This window comes from Rosa chinensis, chromosome 4, assembly GCF_002994745.2.
Source record: "Rosa chinensis cultivar Old Blush chromosome 4, RchiOBHm-V2, whole genome shotgun sequence".
Lineage (NCBI taxonomy): Eukaryota > Viridiplantae > Streptophyta > Magnoliopsida > Rosales > Rosaceae > Rosa > Rosa chinensis.
Genome location: NC_037091.1, coordinates 2106037 through 2123673, shown reverse-complemented (window position 1 = coordinate 2123673; position 17637 = coordinate 2106037). Strand labels below are relative to the sequence as shown.

General features: G+C 36.7%; 4 protein-coding genes and 1 pseudogene across 6 annotated transcripts; 4 read left to right on the top strand and 1 right to left on the bottom strand.

Moving 5' to 3' along the window:
• The window catches only part of LOC112197268, a 98937-nt pseudogene that overhangs the window by 55402 nt on the left and 25898 nt on the right, over nt 1-17637 (top strand).
• LOC112197254 (disease resistance protein RUN1-like) lies at nt 4405-6718 on the top strand. Its single transcript, XM_040518144.1, has 4 exons — nt 4405-4409; nt 4545-4967; nt 5091-6189; nt 6542-6718. The coding sequence occupies exons 1-4, from the start codon at nt 4405-4407 to the stop codon at nt 6575-6577; spliced, it is 1563 nt and encodes a 520-aa protein (XP_040374078.1). The 3' UTR covers nt 6578-6718.
• On the top strand, nt 6687-9134 carry LOC121052468. Its single transcript, XM_040517589.1, has 3 exons — nt 6687-6863; nt 7478-8550; nt 8786-9134. Exons 1-3 carry the CDS (start codon nt 6823-6825, stop codon nt 8971-8973), a joined length of 1302 nt encoding a protein of 433 aa, XP_040373523.1. The 5' UTR covers nt 6687-6822; the 3' UTR covers nt 8974-9134.
• On the bottom strand, nt 9350-11497 carry LOC112197765. 3 transcript variants are annotated; one of them, XM_024338598.2, is made up of 4 exons: nt 11148-11497; nt 10578-10622; nt 10282-10416; nt 9350-9615 (listed from the first exon to the last, which is right to left on the bottom strand). In XM_024338598.2, exons 1-4 carry the CDS (start codon nt 11205-11207, stop codon nt 9553-9555), a joined length of 303 nt encoding a protein of 100 aa, XP_024194366.1. In that variant the 5' UTR covers nt 11208-11497; the 3' UTR covers nt 9350-9552. The 3 variants fall into 3 exon arrangements, with proteins under 3 accessions (XP_024194366.1, XP_040373526.1, XP_040373527.1); XM_040517592.1 differs by having other exon boundaries at nt 10583-10622; XM_040517593.1 differs by lacking the exon at nt 10578-10622 and having other exon boundaries at nt 11148-11494.
• On the top strand, nt 12003-14076 carry LOC121052700. The gene is made up of 3 exons (XM_040518143.1): nt 12003-12045; nt 13172-13677; nt 13744-14076. The coding sequence occupies exons 1-3, from the start codon at nt 12003-12005 to the stop codon at nt 14074-14076; spliced, it is 882 nt and encodes a 293-aa protein (XP_040374077.1).

Here is a 17637-nt window from a genome sequence, read left to right as displayed (position 1 = left end):
TATAACATAGTTTATGTTTTTAGGTACTTCAAAGATTGAAATGGAGAAAACAAGCGAAAAAGAGCAGAAATGGGCATAAATTAATGACAAGTCATTTTAGAAACTTTCCTCTTTCATTTTAGGAAATATTTCCTATTTTGTTTTAGGAAACTTTCTTCATTTGAACTTTTCTATTTCTGATTTTTCTATTTTAATGAGAGTCCATCAAATTAAGAACTCTTGAGTGATGAATTCAAGGAAAACTTAAAGGAAAAATCAAGAAGAATTCAAGGAGATAAAAGGGAGTGTTTATAATCAATATTTATTATTGATTATCTTATTTACTGTTGATTATAACACTAATTAAATTCTGATTTTTCTTGATTGTAGGAGTTCATTATGTGCACAATTGGAAGAAGAAATTAGTGCAATTCAAAGGAGAGGAATAAGGGATGTATCTGGTCACTATTCAAGGAAAAGAGAATGAGCATTTTAGGGGAAAAGAGATCAGAAAAATCAAGACTCTATCATGAGAAAATAAAGCAAATTTGGAGGAGAAATCACCTCAAGATGATTGGCCATGATTGCATCACAAGAGATGAAAATTCCACTATAAATAGCAGTCATTCTCTACTCCAAAATCATCACTTCTTCATACAAAATTCAGTTCATTAGCTTAGCTCTTCTCTCCAAAACCCTCTCCAAATATTCAGAAAAAGCCTCTTGTCGTGAAGAGCTTTAGGACTTCTCCAAGGCTGTTCGTGTTCTTGAAGGCCAAGCCTTGTGTTCTCTTGACGTTCTCCAAGCTTCCTTGAAGATCAAAAAGTGTAATCCATGGCCCTTATTTCTGTTTTCGTACTCTTTAGTATTGATTTTCAGATTTTGTTTATGAACTTTGTTATTGGAATTGGATTTTTGTTGAGAATGAGTTTATGTTAGTAATTTTCAGATTTGTTTCTTTATGTTCTTGATTTGTTTATGATATCTTTATAATCTGATTTTGTGCCATCCTTTTATATCTTTAAGCATATGATTTTGGTTGAATAACTATGTTAATCTGCAGGTTAATAAAGCCAAATTTGTGTTCTGATTCACCTAATCGTTTTAGGGCAGAAATTAAAGTGGTAAAGGCTATGTACAATGGTCGAGATTATATGCTACATGTTTGTGTGTTTGTAACTTCTTATGGATGCATACATGTTTGGATTCAGAATTCTAATTGCACTTAATGATTCATATTTAATGTTGACGGATGCTCTTCAGTATTAACGTGATGTTTTATATGAAATATTTTGAGTTATGGACTTTTCCTAACTTAGGAGATTAAAGAAGAATTAAAGTGGTACTCGATCTCTTCAGACTTGTACTTCGAATTCATTTCTGATATTTAGTGTTGGCACGATTTTAGGTTGTTTAGATTGAAATAATTCATTGCATGTTGATATGGTTTGGAAATTCTGATTTGAGTGTGAAGAAGTCGATCACATGTATATATTTGTCTTTTTGTTTTATTTCGTAGGAACTTAGAAACCAAAAGTTGAATGCCCCCTTTTTATGATTGTAAATTTGTAGATAAATACTTGTTAATACTTGTTTTATTAATTACTAATTTAAATTGACCTTTTTGTTTAGGTGTACCCTACAATCCCCGGACTGAACGATCCCTGCTTATCCTATACTAACAACTACATTTTGCAGGGTTAAATTGTGAGGCTATTTTAGCCGCATCACCATTATCATAGTGTTAATTACACAATCCAAGTATGCCTCCATTATCATTGAGCCATACTTCAGGGGCAATATGCAGAACCCAATCTCTTCCATTGCCATTGTTCAAACTCATTGACTACTTGGCTGAATAAACAAGCGTTGACCAATTAAGCCCTTGAGCCTGAAGCTGGAATGAAGGTGGTTCACCTAGTAGGCCAAGAAAATCGATATCACCAACCGTACCCCGTCCACTTAAGAGTTTCAACAAGAATGCCATGCATTCAGATGTATTCTTTCAGAGACACAGAAGGTTGAAGCTGTGACTTAAAAATAATCTTTTGACTTCATGCAGGTATGTTAATGTGATCATGTTCTAATAAATACATGAATCTTTTCCTTTTCCTTTTCCAAGTTTTTAATTTTAATTTTTAACTTAGATGGTCCTGGTTTTGTGTCGTTATGTTTCAGAATAACAGTACGTATCTTTGATTATTCAATCATTATTCTACATGTTTCTGGAACCTGTTTTGTAAAATGAACAGAACATTGAAAAATGGTTCATTCTTCAGCAAACTTATTCTTCCTCTGTAAATTTAGAAAGTAGTTGGAAGGATTGGAGTACCATCAATTTAAAGATCTATAAACTGAGATCTTGAGTATCTCAGCTCTAGCAGCTACACCATCATCGTATTTATATGGAGTATCTAAATGTTGCATCCAAATCCCTTCAGAATTCCCAAACGTTTTCTACTGCAATTGAATCCCGACTGCTGTTTCACCCATGTCTGCATTGGGAGCAGAAAGGGGAAAGATCTATCTTGATTTTTACTGCATTAGTAGTGCTACCTTGTTACTCCCATGACCGTATAGATCATGTACAATTAACTCTTGTATATTTTGATGAGCATTGAATGAAGAAAAATTCAAACTTTTAGCCTAGCAAGTTAACTTCATAATTGAACATATGGCTCTGTCTCTACACGATAAGAACTACATAGGTTAATGAAAATTGATATATACGATGTATACAGTATATGTATAGTTTGTTAGTTAATATATGCACTATTTTGAGACAGGTTAGCTAGTGGCTACACATAAGGTATTTACATTGATATTAATCCCCTAACACTTGATATAAGGAAAAAGAGAAGAACATGACATTAATCCCTAAATTGTTAATGAACAAAATGGCTGTCTCTATTTTTGTCCTTCTTTTTTCTTTCTTTCTAGAATATGTTCCAAACTCTGTATACAGTATTCGCCAAATCACTCTTTAGTTAAGTGATTAATACTGTGTTTCTAGAACAAGAGTCAAATGATGCTAATTCTCATTAAGAGGTAGAAATCAGCAATGAACTTTGGCCTCCTTTGGCAATGTTGGCTGGCTTTCTGCTTCCCATTCAGTGTGCATTTGGCCATTTGCTTTTGGTTTTTGAATTCTAATTAAGTGTACTTTAAAAGGGCCAACTGCATTTCTTTTCCAGTAAAGTGATTAACGGGGTTGGTTGCTGAATAGTTTTCAGCCGCAGTGATCAAGTGCCATGTGCTGTGGATTCCATCTTAATAGGCTGTTGCAGGACGGCTACAAATAGCATCAGAGTTAACTGAGTTCGAAAACGGATCGGTATACAAGTATTTGTAAGCATTTAGAATTAGCCACATGTATTGTTCTCTTTTCCTTGTTTCTGTAACTTAAAGGTCGTAGTAAAACTATTAGTCTATTACCATGATGTTGGTGTCGTTGTTTGCTGAACTTTCAAAATAGCAGTACTTTATTCAACCCAAAACCCGTTTAGTGAAGTAGAAATTGAAAAGAATAGCAGTGCATATTTTAAAGGGTCATAAGAACTGATTCTTCCTCTGAAAATTAACATTTCTTTTGGTCAAGGGATTTGAAGAAAAATTGACCGTTCTGTTTTTCTTTTCAGATTCTTTAAAACAGACCTGAAAATCAATAAAGTAAGCTGTTAATATTGCCGTATTATTTAATTTGCAATCTCCTACCTAGAAAATAGTCAAAATACATTGAATCCAAACAAAATGTACACAGTTTCTAGATAATTCCGTTAGTATTGCCATATGATTTCATTTGCAATCTCCTACCTATAAAATACATTCAATCCAAACAAAATGTACACAGTTTCTAGATAATTCCGTTAATATTGCCGTATGATTTAATTTGCAATCTCCTACCTATAAAATACATTGAATCCAAACAAAATGTATACAGTTTCTAGATAATTCCATTAATATTGCCGTATGATTTAGTTTGCAATCTCCTACCTATAAAATATATTGAATCCAAACAAAATGTACACAGTTTCTAGATAATTCCGTTAATATTGCCGTATGATTTAATTTGCAATCTCCTACCTATAAAATACGTTGAATCCAAACAAAATGTACACAGTAGACCAGACGTTTCCTTGCTCCATCAAGCGTCAAAGTAATGATTTTCCAAGAAAGTCATCACCTCTGAAAAAAAAGAAAAAAGAGTCTTCCAAGATAATTTTAGTCCAAGTCTAAAAAGAAAACGTGAAAGAGAAATTGCAAAGAAAGAAGAACAAGGCTCATAGAGGTTCTGATTTAGTCCATTTTCAACCTCACATTCACATTGCAGCAGGCACCAAGACACTATCTTCTTGAGAGTTGAGATCTTAGATCTACAATACAAACTCCAGGAAGGCAGATCAATAGGAAGCCAACATTCAACAGATGGGGCAAAGCAAATCAAAGCAAAATATGGCTTCCACTGATCACTGAAATCATTACACAAACGAGGTCTTCCTGTGTTTCCGAGGCGAGGATACGCGCTATGATTTTACAGATCATTTGTACAACGCTTTGTGTCTGAGGGGAATCAAGACCTTTAGAGATGATAAGCTTAGCAGAGGAGAAGACATATCACAAGAGCTCCTCAAAGCAATTGAGGAGTCCAGAGTTTTAATCGTCGTCTTCTCTCAAAATTATGCTTCCTCAAGGTGGTGCTTAGACGAACTGGTCAAGATACTTGACTGTAGAAAATCCAAAGGACAGAAGTTTAGAGCAGTTTTCTACAAGGTGGCTCCCTCTGATGTACGACACCAAACAGGTGCTTTCGGTGATGCATTTGCTACGCTTGATCAATGCAAATACAAGGATAGCATCGGCAAATGGAGGAAGGCTCTTGACGCATGTGCTACGCTTAATCAATGCAAATACAAGGATAGCATCGGCAAATGGAGGAAGGCTCTTGAGGAAGCAGCAAATTTGTCTGGATGGACTTTCGAGGAGGGCCGGTATGTTTTTAACCCAACCCACTAGCTAGTTGATTAGTTAGCCTATTTTTTATTTATATTGAAAAATCCATATATTAATCTTCTACTTTATTTGATTTCCTATATGTGCTTTTAATTTCATAGGTACGAGACTGAATTTATCGAGGAAATTGTTGAGGATTTGTTCGCCCAAGTAATAAACCCTTTATGTGAGCTGCACGTTGCTGATCATCCAATTGGCTTAGAGTCTTGTAGAGAAGAGGTCAACAAACTTTTAGATGCCGATGAGAATAACATGGTTGGCATATGGGGGCCTGGTGGAATAGGAAAGACTACAATTGCGAAGGATGTGTTTAATTCAATTAGCCATAAGTTTGAAGGTAGTTGTTTCTTGGCGGATGTTAGATCAAAAGGCATAACCCAACTGCAAGAGACACTTTTGTCTCATATATTAAACTCAACTTTGAAGGTGCACAATGTTGATGAAGGACTAAGTTTTATAAAGACGAGGATGCAACATAAAAAAGTTCTCTTAATCCTTGATGATGTGAGTCATTCTAGCCAATTACATAACTTAGTTCCATCCCCTGATTGTTTTAGTCCAGGCAGTAGAATTCTCATAACAACAAGAGATAAACGTTGGCTAATTGCTCATCAAGTTAATCAAGTATATGAGGTCAAGATGTTAGATGATCATCATGCTTTGGAGTTGTTTAGCTTGCATGCATTCAAAAGAATTGAACCTCCAAGCGATTATCTGAAACTTGCACAACATGTTATACGCTATGCCCAAGGCCTTCCATTAGCTTTGATAGTCTTAGGCTCTCATCTATTTCGTAGAAGCATAGAGGAGTGGAAAGCTATAATAGGTAGTTGTAAAGGAGGCCCTCAGGCAAAGATACAAGACGTTCTCAAACTAAGTTATGATGCTCTAGAAGCAGATTTAAAAGGACTATTTCTTGACATCGCTTGCTTCTTTAAAGGTAAGCATGTAGCCCGTGTGAAACCAATACTAGAAGCTTGCTACGACCACAAAACAATGATGATTGGTATTGCACAACTCCAAGAAAAAGCCTTAATAAGAATTGACGATGAGAATTACAATGGTGGTTGGATTTGGATGCATGACTTGATAGAAGAAATGGGTAAAGACATAGTGCATCAAGAGTCACCTGATGAACCTGGGAAACGCAGCAGAGTGTGGAGTGAAGAAGATGTCTACGACGTTCTAACAAATAATATAGTAAGTCTATTAATAATGTTTTGTGTTTTTCAATTAGGAAAGCATTTTTTATTGAATATAATTTCTTATTGAGACCTTGAAGAAAACTGTATTAAAACAATACTTGTGCTTCCAATAGAAATTGCTATGTTTTTTAGGGGGAAATGATCATTTACCCCATTTCTGTGACATTTGACCCCATTTACCCAAACACTCTAAGAGATTGCCCACTTAATCATCAGTTTTCTTTTTTAAACCCCAATTACCCAACTTTTTCAACATGTGGCTGTTTTATTCATTTTTGTGGACGCTTTTGCCCCTCTATAACTGAAACCTCTATAACTGAATAAGTTTCGTTTTGAAATCGTAACAGAAACGTGATTTATGGAGCGAAGCTCTCCGATTTTAGTGAGAGAGGTTCGTCTGTATATGTAGAGAGAGAAGCTCTCCGGGTTTGAGTGTGGAGCTCTATCATTTTAGAGAGAGAGAGAGAGGAACTGTGCAATTTATATAGGCAGGGGAGAGAAGCGTCCTGGTCCCGGTTGTCGAAGCTCTACGGCGATTTTGGTATGTGAACCTCCTGCGATTTATATTTAGAGCTGGTGGTAGTAGTCTTGCGATTCATATAGAGAAGAATTTTGCTGTGATTTTCACATGGATCGTGATCCAGATGCTCTTTGTGTTCCTCCACTGAGGTTTGCTTTTGTTTCTTTACCTCTATCTAATCCGTTTGGCTTTTAGCTCTGTTTAATATGTTTGATTTTAGGATTTTTTTTGTACGAATTGTTGTCTTATTTTCGAACTGAATTTTATGTATCAGAGCTTCCAGGTGTTTGTTTTGGATATGAATTGTTTTTGTAATTTTGGTTTTGAACTTCCAGGTGTTTTTGAGTGCATTGTGTTAGTTTTGAGTTTCTGTATTATTTTGGTGTTTCTTTCGGTGAATTCATGTTTGGATTTTGTGGTTGAGCTGGTACCCGGAGTGTTGCGGTAGTTCTGAGTGCATTCTAGTGGGAGGCAGTAATATTTCTAGTGGGGGCCAATAATGTTGTTCAACGATATTTTAGTATCTATAATTGTTGCTTACTGATAATCTTGGGAGGCAGTAATATTTCTAGTGGGGGCCAATAATTTTGTTCAACGATACATTGCAATTTATTACGTCTTACAAATTTTTTATGGCTGTTTTGACTATATTACTGGGGACCAGTAATCGGTGTATTGGGGGCCAGTATTCAGTTTACTGGGGGGCAGTAATATGTGTTTTAGGTTTTAATAATAGATTCGTCTGCCTGTGTTTTCTTCGCAGGTCTATGGCTGATCCTCTGGTTGCTAGGTGCCTTTACTCTGGCAAAGGTTATATGATTCCTTTGAATCAATGCATGGACTACTCTGAGTTGTATGAAGACATTTTCCGTACATTCCAGTTTTTCCCAACTGATAATGTTGAGCTTCAGTATTCAGTCCCAGGTTGTGAAGTCTGTTTTCTGCGTAATGATCGTGATTTCCAGATGCTGTTTTGCTCTGCCAGGATACATAGGCTAGAGTGTGTCGATATTTCAATTTTAAAGGTTGGGGGAGGTTTTAGGAGAAACGGTTCGGTGGATAGTGGTTCGGAAGTTATTGATGAAGATGATTATTTGGGTGATGCATTCAGGACTGAAGTTCACAAGACGTATTTGTCTGATGAGTGGAGTTCTTATATCCATAATGTCGGGGATAAGTTTCATGGCGCTGTTGAGCTCCGTGAAAAGCTCAGGAAGTATGCAATTGCAGTTGGTTTCGAGTTTGTATTCCTGAGAAATGATCTGGACCGTATTCATGCAGTCTGTGCAAATGTTGGAACGGAAGGTTGTGATTGGCATCTTCGTGCTTTTTCATCATCTGCCAATGGTTGCCTGTATATCACAGAGTTGAATAATACTCACACTTGCAAGGGTGTAGTTAGGACTCAAAAACACAAGCTTTTGGGGTCCAAGGTTGTCAAGACTTGCATTGCTTCTGATGTTAGTTTTAATCTTTCATTGAAGCCAAGGGAGATTATGAGCAAGTTTAAATCAACATATGGGTTTGATATTTCATACAAGGTTGCCTTGAAAGCAAAGCATCGGGCCAAGGAAGCGATTTATGGTTCTGATGCAGACACGTTCAGCAAGTTATCTTGGTATAAGGAAGCTGTTTTGCAGAGTAACGTCCCCGGCTCTTCTTTTGTGTTGGAGGTTGAACCATCTTCAAATCATTTTCAGAGGCTTTTCGTAGCTTACGGAGGTTGTGTAGAAGGCTTCCAATTATGTTTGCCAGTGTTGTATGTTGATGGAACGTTTGGTAAAAGCATTTACAAGGGGCAGATTCTGTCTGCAGCTGGAAGGAATGGGAATCAAGGTAACTGAATTGTTTATTCCCCCCCCCCCCCCCCATAAATTTATTCTTGTCCCCCAGTAATATTGGCGTTTGTTATAGTTTCATCTGTGAACTTAATATTTCTTGTTTTAGTTTCTTTCATTGTGATATATATCATTTTTACATTGCTGTGCGACGTTGTGACATTGTACTGCCGTGCAATAACAACATTATTGACCCCCAGTAGACTGATTTTACTGTGATATGTTTTATGCAGGTTTCTATCCTCTAGCTATATGTTTTTGTGATTCAGAGACAGATGCAAACTGGACATTCTTTTTCAAACATTTGAAGAGTCTGCTTGAACCTCAAGGGAGAGTTATCACATTTATTAGTGATCGAGGTGTTGGATTGTTGAGCGCTTTCGATAAGGTTTTTCACTACACCATAAACTTTCATTTATAGCGCTCAAAAAACGCTATCGTAGGATATGATAGCGTTTTAGTAAACGCTATGTCTGCCACAGCTATAATAGGTCTGAGGTCTATCATAGCGTTTCCGCAAACGCTATGAAAAGATCAACATTCATAGCATTTTGGAAACGCTATTGTATAGACTTTTAATAGCATTTCATAAACGCTATGTTAAACATTCCATAGCATTTAATGAACTGCTATATTAAACAATCCATAGCATTTACGAAATGCTATAACTGCTTATGCTACAACATATAAAAAACGCTATTGTTCATCATTCAATAGCATTTTTATGGTGATACTGTCCTATATTTGTTGCATAAATATGTACAATACATTGTCACAATGTCTTGGAAATACAATAATAAGTTTTCACATCAAAAATGCAGCATTTTCATTAATAATCTCAAGAGTAACAAATATACAAAGTGACATCCCTAAATTACACAAGCACTTCATATCTCATCCAACAAGCTGGTATTTTCCTTCTATATTAATGATACAAATCTTGCTAGAATTAACCCACCAGCAATCGTCTTGGGCTTTCTTTCGATTGTCCACATGAAACTTAGCTCAATTTCTGATATTCCTTGAAGCTTTGAAGGCTAATAAGACCTGTTAATTTGTAAACCTTCAAGAGCAGAATTTAATCAAGTTCAAAACTACAAGGTAAAAGAGATGCATGTTGCATTCTTACTTCTATCCGGGAGTAACTAGGATCTCTAATAGATAGAACACATAACTTCTTCAGCAATAAATGATCTTACAGAAAGAACCTAATTTTGGAGCTATGGAAACAGAACTACTGAATTTAATTTATCCTCTCAATCATATAATGAACATTTAAAAAAATTTCTTTCCAAACTCATACCAAAATTTTGTTTTCCTTTAACTTTCAGTCCCTAAATGGAAACCACAAGTGGGTAATCAAGTCCACATTACATGTATCAAAGTCTCTGAAGTTACTCTGAAGTCACCCAAAAAAAAAAAAATGGCAGTAAGAATTTCTCAAAAAGCTTTCTCTCTCTAAAGCTCATAGCTGATTGTATCTTTTGCTAAATTTTAACATCACCCAGATATAGAAGTTATGCCTGAGAATTACTAGTCAACCACATATGAATTTGAAGGGTCAAAACATGGAAAACTGAAAAACCACATATTAATTCACTTCTGACTATTCCATAACATGATTTAACAACTGATAACCAAGTGCCTCAAAGATATTTTCTTTCTACAGTAAATACCAACTTAGACATTCAGACCATGGAAAAAAAATAACTAAGCGATTGGTACTTACAATTTTGCAGAGAAGCATGCCAAAAAGGGCATAAGCCAACCAGTGAAACTCTTTGTTTGGGATGACATAGCCACTGGTGGACATGAAACCAAGAGGATATGCAAATCCCACCATACTCCCTCGTTGGATTAAACCCTTCAAATATGCCAAAAACAAAGTTAAGATCAAAACCTCTTCCAAAATACACAATCAAATGCAGGTAGACTCCTTTTCTTGGTACCAAAGAAAACAATTTGCCTCTAAAGCTTTGAACTTTAACAACAATGGAACCAATAGGCCTCAAAAACCAGCTTTACCTTACCAAACCAATCAAAGGGCAGAAAGATTTCCTTCTGCTTATTCTAGAGAGAAGAAAACCCACCAGTCAAACATAGACGGCAGAGAATATCAGCCACAATTATGAGAAAGAATATAAGTTAAAAACAAAGAAAAATCATGATCTTTATTGACTAGGGATTGAAGGGTACCAGAGGCTAGTAGCTCAAGTCTTCAAGTGCTTTGAAGAGCTGAGCTTTATGGGTGTCTTGGATTTGGGTTTGCTACAGTTTTGTAATTCTCTATGTTTATGTAATGGGTTTTGATTCTCTGAGAGAAAAGAAACAATAATCAAATTTATAAAGGAGGATTTGTTTTTGCCATTAATAATTGAAACTTGAAAGAAGTTTATACGAGTAAAAGAGAACCTTTGGTCTTTTGCCTATTGCCCTTTTGCCTTAGGTAATCTGTGGGTGCCTAACTGCTTACTACTAGTTTGGACACTGGACAGTTTAGAGGCCACAGTTGAAGTGAATTATTAACGTGAGTAAACTATGAAGACAAGTAGGTGTATTACAAAAAATTAAGAAAAAAGTTAAAGGGTAAAGCACCTCTCCACCATTATCAAGAACAAAAACAACTCCATGTTCAAAGGAAGACATGATCAGCATCCGTATTCAAATATGGATTTGCATATTTCTGTCAAATAAAGCAAAGTAATTAACTTAAAGCAGTAATCTTGGAACCCATTACGATGACAAACAGATACCCAAGTATATTCGAGAGTTATTCTTTGATTTTATCAATTTGAACGAAATTGAATAAATTTTTATTGAAGAAAAAAAATACACTCTTTTATTTTCTGAGCTACTAGGTCTCGACCCATTTTGGGATCAATACCTGCATTGAAATGCATGTTTAAGATGAATAAGACATTATAAATCAAAAGGTTCAACTTGGGCCTTACCAATTATAGTAGAGGAACATAGTTGGTTTGTATCTGGAGCAATTATATATACACACAAAGAAACTAATACTACAGGGGAATGAACTGCAACCACAAGGAGCTAATAGAAAAAAAATATACGGGTCAGCAGATAGATAAAATAAGAGCTACAATGAAAATAGGACAAAACCAAGATTACCTAACCTGTGAAAGGTTATGCTATTCCGTTGTTCTTGTTTGTTGAATGCAATTCCGTAAATGCCAACTAAAAGAAAGACAAAAATGATCTCATTAGCTAGCATTAATTTTGCTCAATTTTAATGCCCATCAGTGTTGAAGCAAGTATGAGATATTTTTTTATATGAAAAAGTGTGAAAATATTCCACCATTGTTTCCTGGCCTTCACTTATATATTTGATCTATATATTATACAAATACCAAGGCTCTTAGCAAAAAAGTTTGGGATGCAGCATAAAGTATTTCTTCTATAGAATTTGAAGCATCTGTTCACCAACAATACATGAACAATGACTTGTGCATGTATGATGGAAAGTTGCGAATTGGTCAGCCACTGCCATAGGAGAAGTAAAACTGCAGATTTTTAGTTGAATATTACCTCTGTTCTGACATGGTAGCTTACTTTGTTATGCAAGTCTAAATGAACTTGTTAGGAATAAAGTTTCAGCTCAAAAGCTTCATAATAGTATTGCTATAACACAGTGTGAGTCATATGCAGAAGCAATGGTCAATTATTAATATGGGCAACTATATATAATGAAAGGAAAAGGCTAAAGTGGGTGAATTAGTACCTCTACACCATCCTCAAGAACAAAAGCCATACCATATCTAAGGATAGATGTATTACCATCATACAGATCCGCAGACTGTTGTCAAATAAAACAGGTAATTAAATAAAAGCATTAATCTTAGAACCATTACAACCAGATCCAAGTTCATGCAATCTAATCTTTGATTTCATTTTTTGAACCAAATTTAATAAAATTTCGTGGGAGAGAAATACATCTTTTTCACTTTAGAGTCATCAAAGATTGAAATAGAAATAAGAAAAGGGATATATAGGGAGAACCGATTTTGATGCAGGTGACGGGAAGGTCGACAGACGATTGAGAACGACGCTTATGGTGCTAGCTGTGACGCCGTTGCTCAACCCATTCACTACACCTCCTGTCACCAAAATGGATACACGAAATTGCAGAGATTAGAAATAGCCCCAAATCTATTTCTGAAACTTTGATTCATCCACTAAACCCTAGAATTATATCACATTACCAAAATGAAGTATCTGATGTGAGAGAGGGGGGAATAAATATAGAAGAGAATGGAGAAGGGCTACCTGGGGAAGAGATGATCGAATTCGAAGAGTTGCTGGGATTTTCTGGGGAGAGAGAGAGAGAGAGAGAGAGAGATTTTTTTCTTTGGCGGCCTAGTCTGTGATAAGGTATTTTGATAAAGGCTCCAACCTCAACTTAAAAATTCAACTCCGCGCTCTTTTCATTTTTTGTTGCCCGCTCGCGGTTTCGGTGGATGGGCATCTTTTTATGACGTTTGCATTCGTTTCATAGCGTTTATAAATTGTAAACGCTATTGAAATATTTTAAATTTACAATTCATAGCATTTTCTGAAAAAACGCTATAGTGATGTGCTATGATTAATACTTTTTCTTGTAGTGTTTGCTGGTAATCCTCATCTGTTTTGTTACAAGCACTTGGTGGCAAACCTTGCCAGTAAATATAGGGGTAAAGGTAATTCAAAACTGATAGAAGATGTAAAGCAGAAGTTTTTTAAGGTTGCATATTCGTCTACACAGAAGGAATACCGTTTCAATTTGCGGTTGCTTAGAGCAGCTGGAGGTGCTGATATTATTGACCCTTTTCTTTCTGAATTGCCTGTGGAAAATTGGTGCCGTGCATTTTATACTAGCTACCGATATGGAATTATGGCTAATGGGATTGCTGAATCATTTAACTCTTGGATTGCAATTGAGCGTTTGATGCCAGTCTACTGTATGCTTGACCAGACAAGAATTAAACAAATGGAGATGGCGGATAAAAGGAGGGAAGAAGCAGAACGTTGGACCACAGAACTAACTCCCAAAATGGAGGAAAGGTTGAAGGTGCAGATGGAGAAATCTCGTCGTTTCAGTGTCCATTATTCAAGTCCTGGAGTTTATGAGGTTCGATCTGACTTTTCATATGTTGTCAACATTTCCGATCATGCGTGTTCATGTGTTAAATGGTAGATCAATTGTTTTCCTTGTCCTCACGGCCTTGCTGCATTACAAGCTGCCTCTGAAAATGTATATGATTATATTAATAAGTACTTTCATGTTGGTATGTTCAAGAAGAGCTACAGTTTTCCTATCCATCCGATAACCAATGTTGATATGTCTTCTTCGGATTCTGCCTCTGAATGTATATTACCTCCCCTTGCGAAGAGGCCCCCCGGGAGGCCTAGGGTGAAGCGGTTCAAGTCGGTTGGAGAGGTTGAAAAGAAGCTGATTCGTTGTGGTCGTTGTGGAAAAATGGGTACTCATAACAAGTTGAGCTGCACTGAACCTCTAGTTCAGCAGTAGTATATGTTTCTGTAGAGAGTTTTTAGGGTTTGACATGTCTAGTGGGGGGCAGTAATTGGTTTATTGGGGGACAGTAATTGTTTATATTCATACTCAAATTAACATTTTTATCTCACATGTCAGATTCTTACTGTTGTGATGATAAAAATTGCATCTACATAGCACAAGTTCAATTTTCCAACAGGATTAGTGATTATTGGGTGGCAATACTGGGGGGCAGTAATTGGATTATTGGGTACCAGTAATTGTTTTTATTCAGGCTGAAATAAACTTTTTCCTATTCACATGTCAGATTCTTATTGTTGGGATGATTGAAGTATAAAATTTCATCTACATATCACAAGTTTAATTCTCCAACAGGTTTAATGCTTATTGGGTGTCAATACTGGGGGGCAGTAATTGGTTTACTGGGGGCCAGTAATTGATAGTATTCAGGCTCAAATAAACATTTTCCCCTTCGACTGTCAGATTCTTATGTTTTGGGATGATTAAAATTGCATCGACGTAACACAAGTTCAATTTTCCATCAGGGTTATTGCTTATTGGGTGACAATACTGGGGGCCAGTAATTGGGTTACTGGGGGGCAGTAATTGTTAGTATTCAGGCTCAAATAAACATTTTCCCCTTAGCATGTCAGATTCTTATGTTTTGGGATGATTAAAATTGCATCGACGTAACACAAGTTCAATTTTCCATCAGGGTTATTGCTTATTGGGTGACAATACTGGGGGCCAGTAATTGGGTTACTGGGGGGCAGTAATATGATTACTTGGACATATAAGGTAGTAACATGTCTAATTTGGAGCATTTTTTGTAAAGCGCCTGCTTCTAATTGAAGTCAGCATCAGTATACTATATCATCTAATAATGCAGTTTATTTCAACATAGTTTGAAGATTAGACTAGTACGATAACTGTACAACCCCTACTCTTCGGATATGAAAACTACATGTATAAATATGTAATCTCATGCCTCACTTTCTTCCCAATACTAGGTGCATGAACCTCTTAAGCAGTCTTTTTCTCATGTTGTCCCCACCTTCCTTGGTTGGTTCTACGTTGTTTACAATGCTCTCCATGTAATGAAGCATAAAGGGACCGCAATCACCACTGTAAAGAAGAAAAAATTAGACATGTTTAGTAATGTACGCAGCAACGACAAATGTTATACAAGTATTATGACAAATATTTTGCTTCAATGTACTTACGATGATGGGTTCTGTTGTGGGTAGTCAAAGTCTTCATAGAGTTCATATTCTGTCTCCGCAACGTTATTCTGTAAGATCCAGTTCCTGGTTTGTTTTTCTTCCTCGGTCATTGCTTCTTCAACAATAATCAGGTTTTCGTTATCATCTTCGCCTTTGCATTTTTCTCGTGTGACATTGGGATCTTGGCTTTCTCCCGGCATTCTCATCTTAGTCAAGTTCACAGTATGTATGAACTTCTTTATGTGCTTTACCTGTTTTTAGCAGATATAGAATTTTAATTCCACAAAAGCATGCCAACAGTATTTAAAAGATAAAACTGAATTTCTGTAATTACTACATACCACTCTAGCTGCATTCAGGTGGTACTTCTCCTCATTGTTGAATTCATCTATTGGTGGCCTCAATGAATTCATATGGCTGAATCTCCTTTTTTCATTGTCGATTACCAGTAATGTGTAGTGCATGCTTGTGATGTGGTGAATTGGTAATAGCACCTTTTTGAAACGGAAGACGGACCACAGGGGTTCATAAATCATAGTCTCGACTCCACACTCAAAAGGCCGAGTGTCCTCTTCCTGTTCTTTCGTCTGTTCATACTTTATGGCATAATACTGTAAACAGAACGTAACCAAGTTAATTCAATTTAACAATAAAACTTATCATTGAATCTAGTTCAAATTTTGCTTATTCAGTGGGGGTAGTTGACACATTACTGGGGTGCAATAATATGACGAAGAGCCACCAATAGGCCGACAAAGAACAGTTTATTTTTCATTCAATATGAAATTCATATACAGACCATCTTCAAAACACAAAATTATATATACTTATTGCCACAAAGTGGACCATAAACTATCTACTGCCCCCCAGTAGATAGATTACTGCCCCCCAGTAACCACAAAGGGTACTCCATATTTTAGCATGTTACTCAATGTGGCTTCCCAATAAACACATAACTCAATAGATTTGGTTTATGCTACTTACGGAGGCGTCTACTGTGAGGAATCCCACTTGCGAATTTTGCTTTTCTGCATCAGACTTCAGCAAGTCAATGTAAACGGCGATCACCTACAAAATTCAGTACGTGGACTATGCATCAAAACTTTATAAGTAACAAGATAAATGAAAATTGCAGTAATTGATGAGATTACTGGGGGGCAGTAATTGATGAGATTACTGGGGGGCAGTAATTGATGAGATTACTGGGGGGCAGTAATCATTAAACTGGGGTGCAGTAGATTATTGAATGGAGCCACTGGGCAGTAATCTATCTACTGGGGGGCAGTAGATAATTGAATCAATCCACTCATTGAAAGACTTACGTCAGTTTCAATGTCCCCCTCCTGGATTATTACTCTTAGGTCGTGCTTCGTTATCCGGCGTAGAAGATCACTGCTGATCCAGTACTCGGTCCTATTGAAACAGAAACATTAGATTCCAACACATATTTTATCAGTATGTAAACCGGAAATTAAATTGTTACACCAATTTTAAACCACAATGTGTACTTACGTGTCTTTCTTAGCAACGTTGAAGAAGTCTCGATAATACCTTGCCACTACAGGATCCAATGTCTTCCATGTTTGCTTATCGCATTTGACTCCCTTAAGCTTTATCTTGTTGTGAAATTTTCCATGGGCTTGCAACATGATTCCTGCCTTCTTAGGTGCAGCTCGCTTTGAAATTTTTGCCTCTTCTGGAGTGTCGTACTCCCACTCCTCCTCTCTAGCTTTCTTGGCAGCCCTCCGGTATGTCTTCACGTTTTTCACTATCGAATGTATCTCCGGAGTTTTCTTCGTTTGTTCCTCATCGGCATGTGTCCCTTCCTTCTTTTTTTCCTTTCCAACTAATTGCATCACTTCTGTCTCAGCAATGTTCCTTATAATGTTGTCAAGCTGGGCATCTTCATCTTCATTACCATGTTGTTGCTGCCCCATAGGAAAACGGCTTTCATTATCTTCAACAGGTACATCCTGTGCGATAGGAAACGCTGACGTCACCGTGTCCGTCGACTTTTCCGCACTGGCTGCATGATGGGTTTCCTCTCCGATGCTCGGTCCAAAGTTTGGATTTTCATCCTCAACTTCACCATGGTGGACCACACCTTGCTTGAAAAGAACTATCTCAAGTTGGGTTTGAGGTTGGGGGACCTCTCCTTTCTCCCTTTCAAGCCGTATGTACAATGCCCTGATGAGGTTATTTTTGGCCCACTTTTCAATTTCCAACTCCCGAATTCTCTCATCGGCAACCCTCAGTTTTCCCCATAAATCCTTGTTCTGTGCAGTCAGGTCCTCATTTGCTTTGGCTAGCCTTGCTAACTTTACCTCCATTTCTTTTGTGGGCTTTGTATCAC

Bases quoted from the DNA above. Each gene is read 5' to 3' on its own strand.
- LOC121052468 (XM_040517589.1), top strand. From the start codon at position 6,823: ATGGATCGTGATCCAGATGCTCTTTGTGTTCCTCCACTGAG. The intron at 6,864-7,477 runs GTTTGCTTTTGT...TTTTCTTCGCAG, and splicing joins CTTTGTGTTCCTCCACTGAG to GTCTATGGCTGATCCTCTGG. The intron at 8,551-8,785 runs GTAACTGAATTG...TGTTTTATGCAG, and splicing joins TGGAAGGAATGGGAATCAAG to GTTTCTATCCTCTAGCTATA.
- LOC121052700 (XM_040518143.1), top strand. From the start codon at position 12,003: ATGAACAATGACTTGTGCATGTATGATGGAAAGTTGCGAATTG. The intron at 12,046-13,171 runs GTCAGCCACTGC...TTTTTCTTGTAG, and splicing joins TGATGGAAAGTTGCGAATTG to TGTTTGCTGGTAATCCTCAT. The intron at 13,678-13,743 runs GTTCGATCTGAC...GTTAAATGGTAG, and splicing joins CAAGTCCTGGAGTTTATGAG to ATCAATTGTTTTCCTTGTCC.
- LOC112197254 (XM_040518144.1), top strand. The intron at 4,968-5,090 runs GTATGTTTTTAA...TTAATTTCATAG, and splicing joins TGGACTTTCGAGGAGGGCCG to GTACGAGACTGAATTTATCG. The intron at 6,190-6,541 runs GTAAGTCTATTA...AAATCGTAACAG, and splicing joins ACGTTCTAACAAATAATATA to AAACGTGATTTATGGAGCGA.
- LOC112197765 (XM_024338598.2), bottom strand. From the start codon at position 11,207: ATGCTGATCATGTCTTCCTTTGAACATGGAGTTGTTTTTGTTCTTGAT. The intron at 10,417-10,577 runs GTAAAGCTGGTT...GCATATTTGAAG, and splicing joins CCTTTGATTGGTTTGGTAAG to GGTTTAATCCAACGAGGGAG. The intron at 9,616-10,281 runs GTAAGTACCAAT...CTGCTCTTGAAG, and splicing joins GCATGCTTCTCTGCAAAATT to GTTTACAAATTAACAGGTCT.